At 33.4% G+C, this 22,989-nt stretch overlaps 1 protein-coding gene across 4 annotated transcripts in view; it reads right to left on the bottom strand.

The window, feature by feature from the left end:
* Positions 1 to 696: 696 nt before the first annotated feature.
* The window catches only part of LOC106711859 (homeobox protein abdominal-A homolog), a 33,846-nt gene continuing 11,553 nt past the window's right edge, over positions 697 to 22,989 (bottom strand). For all 4 annotated transcript variants that reach the window (XM_014504268.2, XM_014504269.2, XM_014504270.2 and 1 more), the window contains exon 3: positions 697 to 1,505. In XM_014504268.2, the coding sequence (XP_014359754.1) occupies positions 1,108 to 1,505 (398 nt within the window). In that variant the 3' untranslated portion in view covers positions 697 to 1,107. The remainder of the gene's footprint in view (positions 1,506 to 22,989) is intronic.

The raw sequence follows: 22,989 nt of genomic DNA, 5'->3' as shown, positions 1-22,989 counted from the left end.
TACACTTAAACTACTCAATGTTTAAAATTACTTGTAAAATTTAAAATTTAGTCACATTATTGTTTATTATATGTATCATTGTTACGTATATAATTTTTGAACATCGGATATTTTCAGATCTTTCGGACGACGCACCGCTCACTTTGCACAAAGTGCATCATATATGTTCAAATCCATTTGCAGTTTTTCGATCACTATATGTATAACTGGACATGGTGCTTCTAATCTAGAATTGATATCAAAAAATATCGAGTAATTTTAAATATTTACCTTTTGTTCTGAAGACAGAAATACAAAATTAAGATTTGTTAAAACGTAGACTTATTAGCGATTGTACTTCGATACGTATTTTTGTTACAAATATACATTAAAAGTTCTTATGGAATAATTATGTTTTCATTCATGTATTTGTCGGTACAAAAAAGTAAAATAAAAACTAAAATGTCTAAAGCGAATCAACAATTTACGAACTTAACGACGGAAGGAAATCACTGATGAAAATAATAAAGCAACTCTTTCGAAATCAACAATCGGACAATAATACAACAAACTTGACAAATATAAAAAATGTGACCCTTTAAAACATAACTGGTCTGCTAAAAGCAAACAAATAATAAAATATACATCAAAATGTACATAATATAATAATAATCTAATAGTAAAAAAATATAACGTAATGAATTAGAGTAAGTGGTAGCAATAAATACTATGAGATTCACAGATTTAAAATCTTAACTAACAATACCGAAATCCACTCGGAATTTATATGTAATCCTTAGGGCGACACTAACGCGTTTGTATATTTTAGATAAAATATTATTGCAATACATAGTGTGGTTATGGCAACAAAATAAATGCTTAAAGCACATCACCAGCCGTCCACTAGCGAACATGGAGGCGAGTCTTTCGCACTAAAGGAACATTGATACGAAGTCAAAATGCCTCCACAACGAGACGACACTCCCATTGAACCAGCCGCAAAACATAAAGAACTAGTGGATACGAAACGACAACCGTTGCGCGCTGCTCCCCGTGGACGCAACACTTCAGGTAATCACACTATGATACAGTATCAGTCAAGATTGCCTAGTGCTTTGGCCAGACGCCTTACGTCGGCACCTTATTCACTTTGAGGAGGTCGTTGGAGCCCTTGTCGATGGGCATCTTCATAGGGTCGTGGTGGTGAGTCACGTGGTGGCCGTGGTGCTGCCCCTCCAGCTTCGCCTGCTTCTCCTGCTGCTGCTGTTTCATTCTGTCCTGTTCCTCGCGCTCTCTGCGCGCCTGCTCGTTGATTTCTTTCACTGCGCGCAATTCCTTCTTGAGTTTCATACGTCGATTTTGGAACCAAATCTTGATCTGCCTCTCCGTAAGGCACAGGGCGTGTGCGATCTCTATCCTGCGTCGACGCGTCAGGTAGTGGTTGAAATGGAATTCCTTTTCCAGTTCTAATGTCTGGAACCTTGTATATGTCTGTCGGCCTCGTCGTCGAGGGCAGCCATTCGGACCTGAAAGCAAAAATAAATTAAATTTAATAATCATTCAAATTAAACTTAATGATGTTATCGTAAACAACTATCTCAAAATGGTTGTTAGTAATTAAAGTAAATTTAATATCACTTTTACGTTCCATATATCATTCAATGAGACACATGTTTTGAATTCGCAGCGCAAAGCCTCCATGCATGCCATTAAATTTCACTTTATATCATCTAAGATTTTTATGGGCCATTAATATTTTATTGCGGTAATAAAGTTAATTTTAAATCCCTTTTGCTACTGACAATACATTTTCTAAATCTTTAAGTGTATCGAATACAAATTTGATTACAATATTACGTAGACAATCTTAAGCATTTTTGACCTGGTCTATGTCTATGAAAAAGACTTGACTTTCGTAAACGGTATTTTCAAAAATGAACAAAATTCCGTACTGAACAAAAAAGTAACAGAATGGATTAAGGCCCGTTAAAAGCTTGCGCAGTAACAATGAAGCGTTTCCTAAAAAAAAAACACAAAAAAGGGTTGAGTAAGGAAGGGTTGCGCAACTTTCTAATGCTTTGTAAGGTGACTCTATTATGTTCGTCGAGGCATTTTCGAGGAATTCGTGAAAGTTGAACCTCTATTTCAATTTACTTAAAAATACAATAGGTCAAATAACATTCGGACCCTTTAAAAATACGTGTTTTAAATCGAAAGTTTATCTAATTTACTAGAATTTGATCTTGTTTCACACATACGGTGAGGACGTGTATATGTGGGACAGGTAAATGCCATGATAGCGGCGCAGACGCCGGACCCAGGACTGGTTTTCGAGCCAGGTAATAAATAAGGTAAGATAAATAGGCTTCTCGACGTGTATAAAATTGATAGTGGACCAACGGCGACCGCGAGAATGTTGTCGTGTAGACTTGCCCTTAGTTACCTGGATCCCGCTTGTAGCATGCCTACATATGCATCTTTTCGATAGATGTGAGTATTTTTGTTATATAACTTGATGATAGTATTTTATTTTTTACAGCCCTAAACGATTGCCCAATTTTTGATAATACATCAGCAAATGTTTTTGGTTCAAGATATATTTTTTATATAAGTATGTTGCAATTGTAAGCAGCTGTTTTTTGTTTCTTTTACAAAATGTAATACGTAACATTCTTAGGTTTTATACTTTTTGAATTACTTGCATAGACAAAACAGTGAATTACGAGCGACGTTGATCGCTACCTTTAAAATATACTCGTTTGAAATAGATATTTGCTTGTACAGAAAATAACACGTATTAAAATATAATTCGCGTACTGAGTATAAATCTTATTGGCGTAATAAATCGATTTCCTATTCAGATTGCTTACAAGGTTGTTTTATGACTGTTAAGCCGCATTTTTATGCCGGATAAAAAGGATTAGTAAGTTTAATTGAAAATAAGAATAAAATATTTCGGTCACATTGAGATACTGAAATTGATTCGCGATTCGGATAATTTACAACGTTGCTAATACCTGTTAAAGCTAAATTTAAATTATAGTGTCCTAAACAAATTAAGCGGCTCGTACGAAAGCTCTACTTCGAAATTTTGTATCAGCCATAAATTACTATAACTGCATTTTATGGCCGCAATAACATTTACAGTTGGCGTTAATTTCAACAAAAACTTAAAACTGCTTAAAATGTCATAAATAGGAAATGGTGTAATTATGCGACTGTGGTTAGAAGAGTGCGAACATTGTAGATGATGTGCGTGAAAGAGATAGATAGGTCTATTCTAATTTTAAAAAGCAAAGATGGAACCCAAAATACAATACACGAGTCCCAATAATGCAATCAAGGAGAAAGGTCGTAAATAGTATTGTGTGCTATTTGAAAGTGACCCTTCCGACTATCTAAATAAAGACTAAATCTAAACATGACGAGAATAATATAAGCTGTTTCCTGACGGTGGCAGCAATATGTTAGCGAAGCAGGTTGGCCACCCTTCACACGGTCGCCATGACGACGGGCGTTAAAGCACCTCCCGTCAGCTGGGTTCCATTATTCTTTGTTGTATTGTTGAGACGGGGCGGTTTGTCACTGATACGATACGTCGTACCTGTAAAAGCTGCTATTTCCGACAAAGTTTTTCGTGATCCGGATCTCGAAGTATTCGGATTACGACCTGATAATTTGCATTTGATTTAAAAAAAATTCTTCGTATGCATTGAATAAATTGTTGTGATTAGTTTGTCTTAATTGTATGAAAATCATGAAATATAGATACCAATTACTTTATTTTGTTCTTGACTCGGACAAAAAAAAAACTATAAATATACGATGGTTTAAGTGTAATATATCTCGAAAAAGAACGACAAAGCATTAATTAGGGGCGTACATTGTGAGTCGACTTGGGGCCGACTATAAACACACTGCGACAAGCTCTGGCTCTTAACTTACCTCGCTTTTTTCTCCGAAATAAATCTCACGGAATGTTCTTGTTTATTTATTATTTTATTTAACTTTGTATCAAACCTGCCCGCCTTTGTAAGGAACCAGTTCTACAGTGGCTTTGATTAATGTGGCCCCGGTGGATTGGAATATTAAAAAGGTGCGTTTGTGAATTATAAGAGATACTAACAGGTAAGAAGGTAATTTATAGAGCAAGTACGATTACTTCTGGTGGACTGGTCAGAGACTAGTGTTGTCTCAATACAATATTTGGAAGCTTACAGGGTTTTTGTGTTCTAATATGAAATAAATTTATATATTAAACATTTTGCCCGCTTTATGCTTCACAATTAAATGTAATTAGAGAACAATAAATAAAGATTGAGGCTTATTTACAATTTTTTTTGGGAATGATTTTTATGTAATTATGACTACATACTTTGATACAGGTTATGAATAACCTACTGTTGCTGCAATAGTAGGTTATTCATAATCTTGTGATACATGTGGCATACATTTTAAGAAATACTTTGCACTTGCATTTTACATATTTTTTATAATTAAAATAAAATCAAGTAGCAACACTGACCATGTTACGAGTATGCGTTTCACTTATTACGAGTACTTTCTGTGTTAACTTTATTTAAAATAAACAAACAAATGAATTCGTGGTACAAATTGTTTTATTTCCCAAAGATAAGGCCACCGTGATCGTAATCTTTTTTGTTCGCAACCCGTAAGCAAACGTTTTTAATTTACATTTTAAACTTTTTAATTATTTGTACAATCGGATTAGTTTTAAATTTAAATCTTGCACACATATAAGTAATGCGCAACCGTTTAGTATTAATTTTAGTATGAATCCTAGATTTTATTGACTGACAAAAAAATTGAAAGGAAAAAAGCTTGAATGTTTTACAAACTAATTATTTTAGCTTTCTAAACAAATATTTTATCACTTTTGCATAATATTTTTTTTGTTATTTATTTTAAAAATATTTTCTTTTGAAAAATAGAAATGTGTTCTTTTGAGGATTTTTCTGAAAAAGCTTTTGTTCTTAATACCGTAAAATTAAGTAAGTAATTGATAAATAATCGACAAAGGGCGATGTTATCGTTTTCTACGAAATAACCATTGTATGGATATCAATTACGTTATGAAGTATTAAGCTTTATCAATTAAATCGACATTACGCCTCTTAAGGGCTTCGTAACCTCACGTCAGCGACACTGGAGTTTATTGCGTCGTAACTCCTCGTTTGTCGTAAATGCTCGGCAATGTTCGGGCGGCCATTTTAAAAAAGAATTTGTAATCTCGAAAGTAGATATTGCTGTATTGTTTTCGGATCTTGTTCGACTCGATCCTTTAAATCATTAGGCAGGAAAGCGTTAGTGCTTTCATGCCCTTGGATTTAAAAGTTACTTAAGTGACTCACCGTTGGTTTCTGAAACCAAAATCTCTGAAAATCATGAACAAGAGAGATGACAATATGATTTAAACGGAGATTCTCAAATTATTATATAACTGTGGTAACTAATTTGTTTCGGTGTAGAATTCATTAATACGTGACATATATAGCATGGATAAAATTTCTTCTTAGACGTTTAAAAAGCTTTACTAATTACACCTTTACAATGAAATATCATTTTTCTGATTGAAACATTTAACTATTCTTTTTTTTCAGTTAGGATTTAAATATACTGCATGTATGTTTGTACACAATATGCAACAGAAACAAAACAAAACTTTGTAACAGTAAAGCTAAGTCAAGTAAAAAGCTAATATTGCAAGCGTACTCGAGACGGAAAGAGGCATTTTCGCTGGTTGCAAATGCCAGTTAAATCATCACAATGTTGTTCTGTGCTCCGTTCTACAAAGGACATTGCCTTTGGTACAGGGCTGCTACTGAATCACTAAATTTCTAAGAATACACAAGGAAAACGTTTTAAAAACCTAAACATTTTAAAATTACTGTGAACGTATTTCTTTAAAGTGGTCTTATAATCTGATAGTAGTAAATTGAACATACCTGCGTACATATTTCTAACGATTTAGTATACTGAACGTAAAAATAAACCGAAGTAATTAGTCAATCCTGTGATCTATTAATATAAGAGTAGAGCGAAGTACTATTCAGATATATTCAATGACATAGTACGAAAATTAATAAAAATTTTACAATTGATGTTAAGATCTAAGTTAAGTTATTAGTAACAAAATAAATTTTTAATTTATTTATTGTGGCAACCCTCGCAGTGGTATAATGTATAAACATAGGAGCAGCGAGTTGGACCAAGGCGATCTTTGATCCTCGCCTCACTGACGTCACGATTTATTCATCCCGCTTCAACAGCGAGGGATTGAGATGAAGACTAACGAATATACAAGTTGATATACAGTTATATACCAACTGTTATTGACTTGTTATGGATGACAACCTGATAAATATTCTAATAGTAGTATTAATAAGTGTCGTGTTGACTAATATTTCTTATCTTGGAAATAAAAAATTGTCTCAATTGATCTTTTTCACAAAATACGATGTTCACCGTTTGAACAGGAATCACCAATGAAAACTTAACAACAACATAATTCCTCTAGTTTTTGTATGGTGCAATAATAAAATGATTTTTTATTAAAGATGCTGATAAATTATAACAAAATATATTCGTCAAAGAGAACGGGTCGATGTATTTGTAACATATATTATAATATACAGGTTTCGACTATATAATGTGGCTGCGGTTGTATATGGACGACCAAACGAACTAAGAGCGGACAACTTGATTTAAAGCGCGAGGGGTTAACGCCCTCAGCATCCTTACTTGTTTAACAACCTAAAACAATATAATGACTTCCATCCTTGTCAGCTTTTTCGTGTAAAACATACTGGGTATAGCTTAATACTTATTTAATTAAAAAAAAAATAACAATTCGCATAGTATTTTCAAATTTAAATTATCCAAATATATTAATTAAAGTTTAAAATTGGTATTATAGATATTTTTTTTTCCTTTTAAATTAACGTTATGTAGGTAAATTTGAAGGTTTTTTTTCCAAATTTATTTAATAGTATCTCGAAGCTGGTGAAACAATTTACTGCGTACAGAAAACTTATTGAATACGTAAACTAACAGTGAAATTATGTTCGGATATAACTTTAGTCGATATCTGATGTGTTCCTATTGCGAGATTTATTTTATGGCTAGATATCAACATCGTTTACTCGATTCCTAATCCCATTTGCCGCATACAGACGATTTATGGGCGCGAAAGGAACGCGTAAATACCCGTTGGATCTTCTTAGATGGAGCCACTTACTACGATAAAATAAGAATTATCGCTTTTAATTTTGTTAGCGGCCCTCGCTCAGACGTTGTTCATTTCCAGAGTAGTTTTACGTAAGATTAATTTAACAAAAAAATATAAATAAACTTATATTGAATAAAACCACTCACGTCCGCTACTTGATAGTCATAAGCTGATATATTGTGTGCGTGATTGTACAAAATGTACTATTTTCTTATTTAAAATTACTGATTTTAGGAAACGAGATGGTTATTAAAGATCGTAGTAACTATAACCTTCCTTCAACCTTAGTGAACATATGTAAAAGAAGATTGGCATTTAATGTCTTCTAGAATAATCACTGCTTGGTATTTCCATAACTTCATATCATATTATTTTATTACATCATCCATGTACGAAGTAAAATGAACCCTTGTATATGCTAAATTGATGTTATTCAATAATCAATCCTTTTGAGTACAAACAGAGGCTCACAGAAATGCAGATCAGTGCACATTTACAGCCGGCAATAAAACGCTATTTACTGCCAAACGACCATTATACATTGTGCGTTACGCCAACTATTATTGAAATTGATGACTTTATCCGAGATAAATGGGTCGCAAGATATCTCGCTCGACACGTAATACTCGATTTAATTAGCCTGAATGTTTCCATTATTGATATGCCCACATATCAGTTACGAAGTTCATTCTTAATGCTTCATTTTATGGTATAAAGAATTAAGTACCTGTGTGTTGAAGAAAATGAAATATTTTAATATAACTGTGTTTTTGGTGACAAAAATAAGCGAATAAAAAGCAACATTTAAAATTATTTCCAACTTCGTCGCAAAATGCACACTGACACAGTAAGACCACATCCGATAATTTCGTTTTCAACATACAAAAAAGGATTTCCGTGGATTTGAAGCGTTGATATCGCTCAAAAAGCGCCGTAGATCACTGTCGGGGGTCGTTAAGGCGTTCTCGGTAGCGAAGGGAACTCGTTTGCAACGTGCGGAATGGCGGCACACGCTATGGCACTGCAGTGCAACAAATTACAATCGCAACTCCAACCTACTCCCATATTGCAAGAGCTACCTGGTCTTTTATATTTAAATTTACCTACTCTCATCTTCAGTTTTAATAGTTTGATTAAATAAAATATATTAATTTTCGTTAAAAAGTATTACAAATTTAATTTTATTTCAATTACTAGCTGTCGCCCGCGACTCCGTCCGCGCGGAATTAAAAATAACCTAATAAGTAGCCTATGCGTTCTTCCAGACTACTTCTATATATGTGCCAAATTTCATCAAGATCCGTTGAGCCGTTCCGGAGATACCTTCAAACAAACATCCATCCATCCATCTAAACTTTCGCATTTACAATATTAGTAAGATTTATTAGAGTAGGTACTTATTCGTTGTTACCATTGAAAATATTTGATTTATAAACTTTAACTAATTTAAAATAAATTCTAAAAACCTTGGTGACTGAAAACTGGTTTTTGTTCACTAATTATTATGTGTTACACAGCAAATTGCCTTCATATTAGACGCAGTCTAAAGACAAGTGAACTAACTAATCCCTTTGCGTGGCACTAAGTATTAGTTATAATTAAACACATTGTAGGTGTATACCAGCCGCCAAGTCTCAGAAATTGTAATTATACAAAGTCAGCACAGGATGTATAGTTACGACAAAATTGTATATTGGTGATGATTTCAAAGAACACAAAATTGAGCTTTAAAAAGCGGGTATAAAGTTCAATTTAGCAACGCAAGTGTATTGTGAATTTTCACAAAGATTTTCCTTTTAAGCAACAACTGAAATAGGTATACACACACGAGTAAGTGCACTCTGTCTGCCGCCAACCGCTGCACTCAGATTAATTAATTTCTTCCCCTGATATTTTAATTAAGAACCGGCAAACATTTTTTGAATTAAAAATGAGTCATACTAATTTTTTTAAATCTAGCCAAGTTTGCGACGTAATCAAACGATAAAATAAATTCAATCTCTTCATACTTTTACTCTTGTTATAAGCACGTAGTCGTAGTAAATGCCTAGACGAAATTATTCTCGGAAGCTGTGTTATTTCAGCAATCGGTGCTTACTCTGCATTTATTTTCCGTCGTCAATATTTATAAAAGGGGCTCACGTGTTAAGGCTAGAACAGGATGTTTTAAATTCCCAATTGCTATACTAAATACGCAATTCATTTCCTATTAATTATTATTTGTGTGTCGAGATAAGCCGTTCTTACTAAGGTGCGCGCCTACGGTTTAGAGAGCGTTATTTTTGATAATAATATTGTGAACCGATCGTAAGTCGTTGCGAGTGGAGAGGGCCGTTTTATTTTTGAAAATGGCTCCATCAATCACCGATAACGTTTTCGAGTGTCTTGACAGAAAAAAAAACTGTAACGCTCAGTATAATGTGTCGCGTACGATTTCGGAGTAACTAAATATTGTCGCGACGTTTTCAATGGGTATTTCACTGACGTTATTGCCCGTTACAAGTTATGAAGTGAAGGATAGTCGATTTAAGAGCTTTATTCCCGGTATTATCTTAATGTTCTTTGTTGAAAACATTGACTTCACATTCGCGTATTTTGATTTCACTTAATAAATTTTGTAATTTTGTATCAATGTAACATATCTCTAACGGAGGATCGCCCAAAGAATTTAATGAGAAATCGCAAGTCTCAACTAGAAGTTGCCTATTTAATATGACCGCTTTATGTAGAGAGTTAAGTTATTAACCTAATCTGGCTCGCAGTAAAGTTGCAACTCGTAGTCCCGTGGAACAACTCTCACAGCACTTAAGCGAACGGCCTGTCAATTAAGGCATCCGTTTGAAGGATTATTTAGTATCAGGTCAGGTCCATTCGACAAATGCAGTATTTTAAATTTTGTTTCTATTTATAGCTGAAAAATTTTACAAGCAAGCATGATAAAGATTGATAAATTGATATGACGTACATATTTTTTAAAATTATCCCCAAATGAAAGCATTGGATTTACATAGTAAGTGAATCATAGCAAATGGATCAAAAAGGACAATAGGATCGTGACTTTAAAATCGCACTAAAAACAATTATGTCATCAACTCATTTTAAATATGAACACCGCAAAGTACCGTATTGTCAACCTAAATTAATTAAAGAAAAAAATATTTGTGTAATAAATATGTAAATATATTCACGTTTCATTACGGGTAAGATAAGATTGAGTGTTTAATATTTATTCTGTACTTTATAAAGCCTTATCACTTCAACATGACATTACAATATATATCATAGTTGTATGATTTACTCTTCACTTTATTGAAAAATTTAAAACTGTGGGTAATTGAACTTTTGTTTATGTAACAAATTTAATTTTTTTTATTATTTAGAATTAAATTCTAGTTTGGGTCATAATAATTTGCGATAAACAGTCGAAACGTATTATTAAAGTGATCTAAATCAAAATACATGAGCCGATACTTGACTTTACTGTTACGAGTTTTCATAAAATTTCATAAAAAAAAACATATTTTTCACTCTGACATTTATTACTTTAGTATCTATTTAAGTAGCCTGAAATGTAAAAAGTACCGGCGAATAATTGTATCTATTACTGATAGTGTAAGTGTGAAAAAGTTCAATTAAAAACTCTAGTGTATATTTTTATATTTAAACGCAATTCTTAACATTATATTGGTATTACCTTGTTATTGTTTGTTTTCAATTTTTCACATTGAATTGAACAATGTGTCTTACAACTCGACATAGTTTTCCAAAATTGTACCGTAATGCACTGAATTAACAATGAAAATCAAATGAAGTGGGTGTACGCAATCGCTTTGCTTAGACACACGTCGGTCTCACAATAAAAGAGCTTTTAAAAACATCGAGGCTATCTCAAACGCTCGCGTTACTCGTTGTTTTGAAAGCACATAGACCGTTCATGACTACGTTTCCGACGAAGTGTCGACTTCGGGTTACGTTTAACACCGTCACATGAATCTCCCGCTCGGATGTTTGGACCGAACGAGCGTTCATTAACATTTTATGACTAATACGAGCGATAAAAGTGGAATAAGACGCATTCAACGGGTCATACGGTGTGATAGACGGGGGCTGGCACACACTGTAGGAAGCGTTCCGTTATAGCATAAACTCATTCAGATCCACGCATTCTGATCCATCGAATGGCGGTTATTGCACATTTACAAAGTTATATCGATTTTGTTTGGATAAAGCACACGGGAGCCAATATGAGCCAATATTGTTTTTCGACGGTACTTCATCTGCGCATATAAACATCACAATGTTCAAATATAAGATAAGCTTGCGTAAAATACTCGCGTGAGTCAAAAAATTAGCAACGTAAACAAATATGAATTTTAAAATGGAGTCCATTCGCACGTAGCTCCGATAAAGTCGATGCAGCGTCATAATTGCTTCATCGTGTCGTATTTGAAAAACGTGCGTTTTTTGTTATTACAACACGCGTGCTTCTAACACGATTATGAGTACAAGGATTAATTTGTAGGCAATTTAAGGTAATTTTTTATTTATATTTACGTAATTGAAGTTAAAAATCAATACAGTTTTAGAATATTTTCGTTAGTAGGGCGAGGTTAGCACAACCTGTTACACCTGTTACAAATAATCCAACTAAAATAAATATCAGTTTTTTTTTTTAAACTACTATAAAATATAAGCAAAGATTTTTTTTTATTCCGATTTATAAACGGCTTTTTTATCTATAAATACAGATATTGTTTTTTGTTGACAATTTTCCTCCTATATTTTAATTAATTTATTTTTCATAATAAAACTATTAACTTGCAATGCAAAGGCAGGTGATGATGTGTTTGGTGCCATCTGCCGGTATTTGTGATTGTCCTAAGCTTGGTCCCAGTGGCACCCGGTCAAAGATAATATAAAGTTGAACAGATCAGGGGCGCGGAAGATCGTAAACTTTTTTAGAACATCTCGCAACAAAACGCGAATCGTAAAAGTAATTGGAGCCCATTCATATTAATAGACATTTACGAGGTCCCCATAATAAAATAGAGATTGTCGTCGCTCTTATGCGCTAGTTTTGAACGTCCAGTAGCGACTGTAGGCAATCTGTGATTTCGGTACTGTTCATTCGTTTTGTGACTAGCACATTTGAGTCATATTGACTTTAGACATAAATTTCTTTATAGTAATGCTCAACAGCTGTCTCTGCTCTCATGTTATCCATTTAAACTTTGGAAATGCTTGTTGCCTAAATACTTTATGCAGACTGGCATAACTGTGCAAAAATGGCAGTTAACTATACTTTAAAAAAAGGTAAAACAATATCGTATAACAGTAGTTTTTTGATCATCCGAAATAAAAACTGCTTTGCAAAAATAAGTTACTGAATATAACTGCAACTAGTTTACTTTTATTACAACTACATATTATACATATGAACATAACTTTTAGTATATAGATAACCTTATCTACATTAGCGTCGGAACACATTAAACGAATTAAGAAAAATCGAACAGCTGCCACATTTACAACACAGGGCTGTAAGTACGCCTTATTGGGGATTACAAGTAATATACGATATGACTTATCTATCTATACAGCGCCTTCAAAATGACAGATAAATGGAGGGGGCATTAGGCAGCGCAGATGGCGCCTCCACACCTCCTCCGGGATGCGAGCAATTTTCCAACCCTTAGCTTGATTCGATTCCCGAAAGGTTTTCCCGGGGATATTTATTATAACATCTTTATTAACGTTTCGAAACGTTTGCGAAGAATTAGATTCGTCCATTTTTTCTACGTAGGTACGTGACAGCTTTAATTTTCTCTATTCGAAAATATATGAAACTTTTTTAATATACATATCTTATTAATATTATAAATGCGCATGTTTAGATGGATGGATGGATGTTCCTTTGAAGGTATCTCCAAAACGATTCAACGCATCTTGATGAAACTTGACACCGATGTAGAAAATAGTCTGGAAGAAAACATAAGCTACTTATTACGTTTGTTTTTAATTCTGCGCGGACGATCTCGCGGGCGACAGCTAGTAATTTTATACAATTTCAAAAAAGTCCTATAATTGTTAAAGTAATCTTTGATGAACACAAAATGTGTCTTTCATTTAATGACCAAGACTTTAACACATGTTTCAGCAATTCAGTGATTCACATCTTTTGTCTCATACGTTTTATTTACATCCTCAGATCTCTACTTTTATAAATAATTGAAAAGTAGGTAGAGATTTCAGCACAAATATACAGTTTTCTCTTCTCTCATTAATTTCAGCCTCCCCACCTTTGTTTATGATAGTAATACTTTATAGCGCAACGCAATATCGTAACGTAATTTAAAACGAATTAGTGCCCCCTCTGAATTTCAAATTTGTATGCTCTCGCGCCCTGCGCTTAATGTACCTACCTATATTTTAAAAAACAAAGGGTGCTACGTGTACTATTTTATAATCTCGGCCCCTTTCCCCCTTCACCGTTGCTTTGTGCAAATGTTACAGAACAAACCCTCTTATGTAACGGTAGAGAGCTTTCTCGTAAAAATGGCTGCTTTATATTTACTAAAACGGCGTTTACCTTCCAGTTAGCTACTGCTATTTTAAAAACAAACATTTAAGCTGCGAATATCTTGTAGTTTTAATCTATTTTTATCAAGTTTATCGTGATGATAATCATTAAATAAACGTTGTATTACATTAAATAAAATAATCATATGGATTAAATAACATTGTTTAATTCATTATTAGGTTACGTAGAACTTTAAATAAAGTATTCTGAGTCAAAGATTAATTTGCCTGGAAAATGTTGAGTGGACACTACCATACTTGATGAAGCGCTTAATTTGGGAAACGGGTGCAGGTGACATGTTCGTACGCCCGTTTCTGCAAACATTTGGGTCGACCAACATAGCTCCCGCTTTGTCTTTTTTTTGGGACTTGTAACCTATGTTTACTGATTTTTTACTCTATATATGAAATAAATTATGTGTTATTATATAAATTATTATTATTACTATGTGTTATTATAATAAATTATGTGTCAATAAGTTTTGAAAATTATGTAATATTCTACTGACAAATTTTGTAAACTTAAATTTTAATTCCGTGACCAAAAGTAGTAAGTAGTTCTTAAAAAAGACTTAGTTGAATGTTTATCAAAACACCTAAAACTAACGATTATGTTAACGATATGCTAGAGGTGGCCTTTAAATTTAAACATTAACAGATCCTTATCTTTCTTATTATATTAAATAAAGTGGTAGAAAACGCGTAAGTTATAGTTATTGCTGTGAACACAAATTTCCTTTTAATTAAAAATTTCTTTTGTAAGAACGAAACAGGTTTTATCGAACTGGTTTAGTGGCCAAGTAGTAACATTATTCCCCATATATATTTATCGAGCTATATAAGGTGAAGATTCAACCTCCGGACTAGTAATGTTTGGGCGAGGCGTGGTCAAATGCATCAAGGGGATGTATGCAAATTAGCAGTGCTATGCAGGCGGCGGTCTCCAACTGCGCTCGTTAGTCTCTCTATTCTGCATTTATTAATTCAACTGTGTAATTTATGGAGGTCCATCGGTTGGACGCATAAATTCCCTTAATTGAAACTTAATGCGGGCTGACGGATTTAGGAACGCAGCGAGAATTTACCTACAGATGAAACGGTTTATTGAGGCAAGGCAGTTAGAAATTATGTGCATTGTTATAGGGTGACGGAGATATCGATTCAACTTAGGGGTGGCACTAACGAGATATTTACAAATAAACAAGATTTTTTTATTCCTCAATAACATTAATACTTAATAAATATCAAATTATAAAATCAGTTCAGTTTTATTGTATAATTTTATTGAATTAAAGTGAATCTGAATGAGGAAAATATAATCTTAAATGGTGTAGTTGTTTTTTAAAATTAATGTATAAAATATAAGTATACTCAATTGTATTTTTTATAATAATTCCACATCATATGATTCTAGAGTAGTTCTAAATATTATTAAGTTTAACAATCGTATGCCAGTTCATCAAAGCTGTAGATTAAAAACGTAAACTAAACAATGCACATAGCTTATTAGGGAGGCGACACACACAGACAACGTAATAGTTTGGCGTGTTTTAATTACTAAAGCCGGGTAGCTGGGGTGCGATGCTCCCTTAAGTATCGCGCTGCAGTCGGGCTAACGTGCCACTAAACTATGACAGTGCCACTTTACGCTGTACGCAGGCGTTAGCGATTAACTAAGCTAGTTTTCTCATTATAACACAGTTTTCCTAAACATTACATATATACTATGTACAACATTTATTTTTTTGCGGATAAAATATGTGACATATATTTTTTATGTGATAGGTGTTCATGCGATTACTTTTTATTATTAATAAGCCTAAGGAAGTATTCGAAGTGTATTTTTTAACATGACCGCACTTTTAATTAAATAATTTGTTACTCTATTCTACTTTGTACCATCACAAATAAGTACTTCTTATTTTTTGGTACATTTTTAATGTATGAATTATTATTTTTTAAACAAGATTCTGCATTTTGTCGCGCATAAATTTGGAATTCAAAAAGAGTAGGCATAAATTGCAATAAAATAGAAAATATTTGAGCGCAATTAAGGCACCCTTATAATTCTAGAATGCCAGTCACATCCCCTCTTCTCCCCCAAACCCTCGTTAAAGGCCAGTGATTAAATATCGCCTCTCACGCATTCAGGCCGCATCTTTATTAAACGCCCGCCATTTGCGACTCAGCAATTATAATTAAAAATTAATCCGACAAGGAAAGTTTCATTTCGTATCGTTAGCGGACAAAACATTCCGCTGCTATAGTTTAGATTAGATATACGAAGAAATAAATAAAAATTATGTTATCATCAATTTCGATTGAATTCCTTGTAAATATGAATTGTATTTTCGCTTATGAATTATATTTAAGGAAATAGATAAAAATAGATATTTAATAAAATATCCAAGTTATATAGTGTATTTGGCGTAATTTAAAAAAGTCAAAAGGTAAACTATTCAACATACCGTTATGTTAATACTTTCCCTTACGGCCCCGAAAAGATAGAATTGCAAATCGTCGGCTAAAATTTATGTTAGTATCGTCCTTATACAGCTCCCTTTGGGGCGCGGGCTGAAATAAGTCTGTAGACTATTTGGTTAAGCTAGCCGCGCTCGTTGTTGGTCAAAATGACCCTAAACATTTTATTTGCTAGTATCGCTCGTCATGTTATGCGGTCGAATAGCGCTGACTAATCTTAAGAGAACATTCAAGGGATGTTTTCCACGCCCGGTCTCCTATAAACATACCTAAAAACAGCTTCGCATAGTTTGAAAACATTCCAGAACTTGTTTCCTCTCACTGCGCACCCTACTATCGCATACGTCTCACACGTACGCTTCCGCACGCTACGTGAATATTTATAGACGTAATGAACGTAATATATAAGTTCGCAAATGTTACGGATCCCAATTTATTGCCAATCGATTAACACCCTAGCGTACCCTCTGCTGCTTTATTTAATTGAAGCATTCCCGTGATTGGATTTGTAGACGCAACCACCGAGATCCCGAAAATGTAATTATCGAAAAAGGTCTGACTGCTTACGTAAATTTAAGAGCGATGCCTTAACCATATTAGATGTTTTTTTATAAATTTCTTGAAAGAAATTCGCGCGTAATATAGTTAATGTGGTAATAAACGACGAAATAGGTAACTATGTCCGTATTCCCATGTCGACATCCTCACGCATGTAAATATGACACCCCATAAACTGAATGTTTTATAGGGTTCCACTATCATTCCAATTTATTCTGGACACTTTTTGTCTACTTCGAGGGTGTTCGATTTTTAGGGGTGAATTTATAGCTTTTATTAGATCTCTTTTGGGTGCTAATAGCAGTATCACCTTTAAATGGTACTTATAAAGAAACGGTTTATAAGCATTTCAATTCTAATATTTTTATGGAAGCTATTCACGCTTATTATGAAGATTTCTGATAAATTGAAACACAGATTTTGTAATTTAAAGGCATATCGCTATCGCATATCGCATATCGTCGCTACATAGAGCTACAGTAAGCGTTGTAAATTAATCGTTGGATGCCACGTAAACTCAATAAATTTGCGCAGAATTTGCAATGTATCAAGCACGCACAGATCGATATCGGACGGGAGCCGCCTTCCCGCATTGTAATCCGTTGTTTGGGCCGCGATATCGAGCGAACTAACAAAATATTCTGATCTCGTAGCGACGTAACGCCCTCTGCCGCCGGCCCCCGCTATTTATACCTCTGTTATTGGCACTTCTTCAATGTCAGACGCACCCTGCTACTATCCCCTGATCCCCTTAGCCCAACGGATGCCCCTTGGTATCCCTAAACATACATTACGACACACCGCTCGAATACTAAAGGCGACAATGGCCAACATAAAATTATATCAATTGCTTGGATTTTATTCTTGGATTATAATTTGGGATTTAACACTTCACACCTCCTTGTGAAGGGTTTATTGAACTTACATAGTTAGAAAAAGACAATCTCCGCTTATACTGATAAAAGAAAGATAATAATATAATTTTTTTAAGTAAATATTTTTTATGCACGATAAATAGGAATTAAAAAGCATGATTGTTGTATTGAACGGTTTTAATTGCTTACTGGGTTTGCCGGTTGGGAAAACACGCGTAGGTAGGTCCATTCATATATTAAACTGTTTATTTAACTGATCAAAGTTTATGTTAATGTAATTCTTGAATATAAAGACTATCAACATTATTATATTTAATACAGTAAAAAGATTTTATCTTCAGCAAATTATTACATTCCTGTGCATTCATGCAATATATGCTAATAAACAGGTCATTGAATAAGCGCTCTTTTTTATTTTCATTGTCATCAGTCAAAATATGTTCACTTGTGGTCTATTTGGTCAGTAACTTTTCTTTTTGTAAGTGAAATTAAGTGAAAAAGAAAAAGCTTATGATTGAATTGACATGTTGTAAGTAAAGTTAAATCATAAAATTCAAGTTAATTAAGTTCGCTGCTATAGCGCAATATTTGAAAATATAAATGAATTCTCCGACTCTATGGGTGGTTGGAGCAGTAATTAAACAGTTCTTGATTATAATTTCTCAACGGTTAATTACCATAAAACCTATGCGTTACGAGCAAAGTCCGGATAAATTTCATAATTCATGTATACCTGCTGCTTACTGTGTTAAAGATATTGCAAACACCGTTTAGATAAAGCCATTAAGTAAACTTTATATTAGCATCGATTTAAAAAAAGCATTCTTGTATTGCAAGGAACGAAGTCTGCTGATCAAAAGCAAAATGCGGCAAAAATTCTCGGATTGTAACAATTAAACTTGTCCATAATAAAAATCACAATTTCATTTCTCAATGCGAACGATTAAGTAGCGTCAACGCTATATTAATTGAACTAAAACGTATGTATACGTACGATATGCGTTTCGTTGTAAAGATAAAGAAAGAAACAGTTTTATTTAAATCTCTTCCTTCATACGGTGTAAGTGGGCGCATGTTAATTTCTGCGTCACACGAAACTTTGTTAATTATAAGCGTTTGTAATTACAATGGGCGAGCTTGGGGACTATAAAACAGCGTCAGGTCATTAAAAAATACTGTTTTACATTATAATAGGAATACCGCGTAGTTTTAGGAAGTGAATATTGAAATTATTCCTTGTACGCACCTTTTAATTCACTGTTTTCATTTAATAAATGAGCTAATAGTTGTTTTAATGGCGCTTCACATATTTAAGTTATTTAAGTAGCTATCAAAGAGGCGTTATAAGAGATTTTGATATTAAGCTTAAGAATGTAAATAAAAACACTTTTATTAAATAATAAAGTGCTACGGATATACGGTGTCATTCATTTGAAAAGTAAGAATAATTGAAAACATAGAAAATATTACAGAAAACGCAGTTGCTTACGTCCCTAGACATTATTACATAAACGATAGTCACAGTTGCATGAAAAGCTATATCGACCCGTTCAAATAGCAACATTAATGCAATGTTAGTCTAACGGAAATACAATTTAATTTATTTCATTGTTTGATATAATTTTGCAACACATATAACTACAAGGTATGTGTTGGAATAAATTAAACAGAAATATAAGTAAATATAATTTCTGAAGTGTCTTTTATAACTTACAGCAACAATATAAAGGCATGTAAACAGAATATTTTCTTTAAACATTTATTATCCAAGTATACGTCATTCCATTCCGCAAAATGTGGTACTCCAGGTGAAAACGTCCCCCACTGGTTATATATCAAGATGCGTATCTCAGATTTACGCGGCGAGGCTGTTCGCGATTGTATCTCTCAGATTAATGCACGCGAGCCGCATAGAGCCTATGGCCTACACACCGCCCGTAATATAATTCCATCCCCTTTATCTTGTAATTTATTCACCTTAACGACGCGCGGCTTTATTTTTTATTGTTTTACTTTTGATTGGAGCGCCTGAGTATTTTAAGTAAGCCGAGATGTCGACCATTTATCTATTGTAAGGGATTCGAATTCATGGAGCACTGTTTAATGTAAAAACATTGACCGCCTTAATTGGCTCGGGACCATCAATATGTGTATTTTATAGAATAATATGGTTTAAAAAGGTTTCTTAATGTTAGGAAATCTTATATTAATGTATATAGAGTCCTAAAATTACAGAAAATAAATGGTTATGTTTGCGTTGAAATGTTGCAGTTAAGTTGCAAGTGTCATAGTTCAACGTGAGTTTATTTTCTTTATGGCCCGCATTGCAAGTCGCTCGAAAGCTCGTAAATCACCTTCGAGCCTGTCGCCCGGCTTCCTCGAACGTGTGTAAGTGCCCAACTCTGGTCAGCGAGCCAATTTGTTTTTATTGAGACTACCCTCCAGTTATGCAAACTGGTCGGAAACGCTGAGCTCGCTGTAAACAAACTCAAAAGTGTCCAGTCACCGCTGACCTGCGAACGTATAAACCTATCGTGCGCCAGTTTCCAAAGTTCCCTTACAACGTAACCAGGTCTCGATAAAATGGCCGTAACGACCACGTCCACCTTTAATCTCGGCGCGAATGTTTTCACAAGCGCCTGCGTTCGGCCTCTGGAGCCGTGATCAGACGCCTGTAAACAAAACTTAACGTTAATAGAGATATAAATTGTACACATTTCATTTAATCCCTTTGAAAACAATCGACACCTAATACATTAGAAGATTGCTCGCTATCGGCCCGAGCACGCGCCCATAGTTAAATTTTGCGGACTTTCTTAGTTTGCCCTTCGCTTTGTTTGCGTCTTAACGTTATATCAAACTTCACAAACAACGATCCTAAGTTAACATTACCACGATATACGTTCGACCTTATAAATTTAAATGTTTATACGTTCTCTTGGAACATTTTAACTAATGTTGCGTCGAATTTCATATAATAAATTGTCTCGATCGTAGCATTAGTAGATATTAGAATACCTACGATTCAGCTTGTGATAGACTAATAAAATAAATTCGAAGTGGCGCTTTGGCAGACGACATGGTGATACTGAAATTAACATAACGTAGTCGGCGTAAGCGGAGTAAACTGAACGACGCGGCGCGGCGCTTACAAACTTTGTCGGTCTGTTGAACAATGCCTGCGCTCACGTTCAAAAGCAATAGAATCTCATCTCAGACAATATTATAACTACAGAACAATACAAACAGAAAATTAAGATGCGTATTTGAACAGAATGTATGATTTTTTTTTTTTTCAATCAACTGTAAGATTTTCCAACAACTTACTACCAATCTAGCGCGATCCGACTTAGAATATTCAATTACCTTTTATTTTGGGTCAAAGTAACGCCGCTGTCCCTTTCAATATGTATGTTGTTCGGCAACCTCTTTTACATGTCTGCGTTGGCATTTAGACTTGTATTTAAATTGGTAATTTGATGAATAATTTAGTAAAATTATTGCAAAAATTATATCATTATTGTATGTAATTAATTATCATAAATATCATGTGATAAAAATACAACAGTTCACTTAAACTTTGTAAGAACACGTTGATTCTTTATTTAAAAACTGATTTACCTTTAATGTAACCAAAGATAATAAAAAGATATTATTCACTGTAAAATCTTTTTCACCAATTTTTTTATAGAAACTTAATGATTCATTAGGTTTTCTTGGAGCAAAGCCAATTTCATCTTCGTGTTATGCATCTTTTACTTAATTTATTTTGAATTTCTCGTCAACGACAATGTGCTTTCTGGCATTCTTATTTCCTGTCAGTTCTGATTAACATGTACTATTCCAAATTAATATTTTATATTCTATAACATTTTCATCTTCATCAAACTTTTATAACTTTCATTAACTTGAAGTCAGGTTCAAATAGATATCTATAGTGCTAACCGTGGGTTTCTGAGACAAAAATCTCCGTTTAAAACATATTGTTATATCTGCTTTGTCAAAGACAATGACAGAGATAACGATTTGTTTTACACAGAGATTTAGGTTTCAAAAACCCACGGTAAGAGATTTAATAACAATGGATTTTTCATGCAACATTTCATTCAAGCTTTATTCTCGTCAGTGCTACGAGATGTGTATATCAATATCATGCAAATTTCGCCTGCATTCGTATCAATCACTTTCAATTTATGAATCAATCATTTTTTATTTTATCAAGAAATCTATGCGTCATTTTATTGTTAAACCTCGCTTGAGAGCTAATCCCGGCATGTAAATTCCAAACGCATTGACCATTCAAGTCAAAAGTTTAAACAATTTACTGTATATCGTCATTTGTAGGAAATTATGTTGGTACAAATGATTGGCTATACAAAGCAGTATGTAAATCTAGGCGCAGGCGCATTAAAATATTGATGTATTCATAGGACAAGGCAACAGTCGCGGCATTTCAAGTAGAACCGTCAGCCGGGCTACCTTATGACTGCTCACAGATAATCAATATGAATAGCTTTGATAAATATTTTATAATAAAGATATTATTGAACTCCGAATAGAGAGAAAAATATTAAATTTATAGTATACAGTATCTATTATAAATAAAACTATTTAGTTTTGTGTTCCATAAAAATAAACACATTAATAGTTATTTTATACTTTGAGTGAAAAATTTAATATTGTTATTTTTATTTTAATAGCGCTATAAAAAGCCTAATATTGTGTGAAAATTGTAATAAAAAAAGATTTTTGCATATTTTTGCCTAAAATGGTAACTCAGACTGTCGTTTTACGGACATTAATAAAGGTTATATAAAATTATTATATAGTCGTATTTGAACATTAATATATATTATTACAAATGTATATTGTTTTACTCTTAATGTGATTTTATAAACTTAAATTTAGTAAAATATATATTTCAATTTAATTTTGTATTTTGAAATAAAACCGTCAGCCGGAAATACATTACTAATGTAGGACCTACACGCATTTTATATTTTGTTAAATTAAATTAATTTTCTACATAGATTTATAACCGAGTGTTTCATACAAGTTTGACGTCTAATCAAGAGTCGATTTTATTATTAGTATTATTTAGTACGTAATGCACTGTGAATTGTAACTACTGGTTGTTAATAAATATTTTTCTTTTTAATTATAATAAAAAATATTGACACATTTTTGGACGAAAATCTTAAAAATATTTTTTTTTTGTCGTAACCGTTAAATTGTGATTTACTCTGCCTATGACAAAGTAGATGCCAT

Source organism: Papilio machaon, chromosome 9, assembly GCF_912999745.1.
Source record: "Papilio machaon chromosome 9, ilPapMach1.1, whole genome shotgun sequence".
In the NCBI taxonomy this organism is placed as follows: Eukaryota; Metazoa; Arthropoda; class Insecta; order Lepidoptera; family Papilionidae; genus Papilio; species Papilio machaon.
The sequence above is the reverse complement of the archived record's forward strand: the minus strand, read 5'-3'. Positions and strand labels throughout refer to the sequence as shown.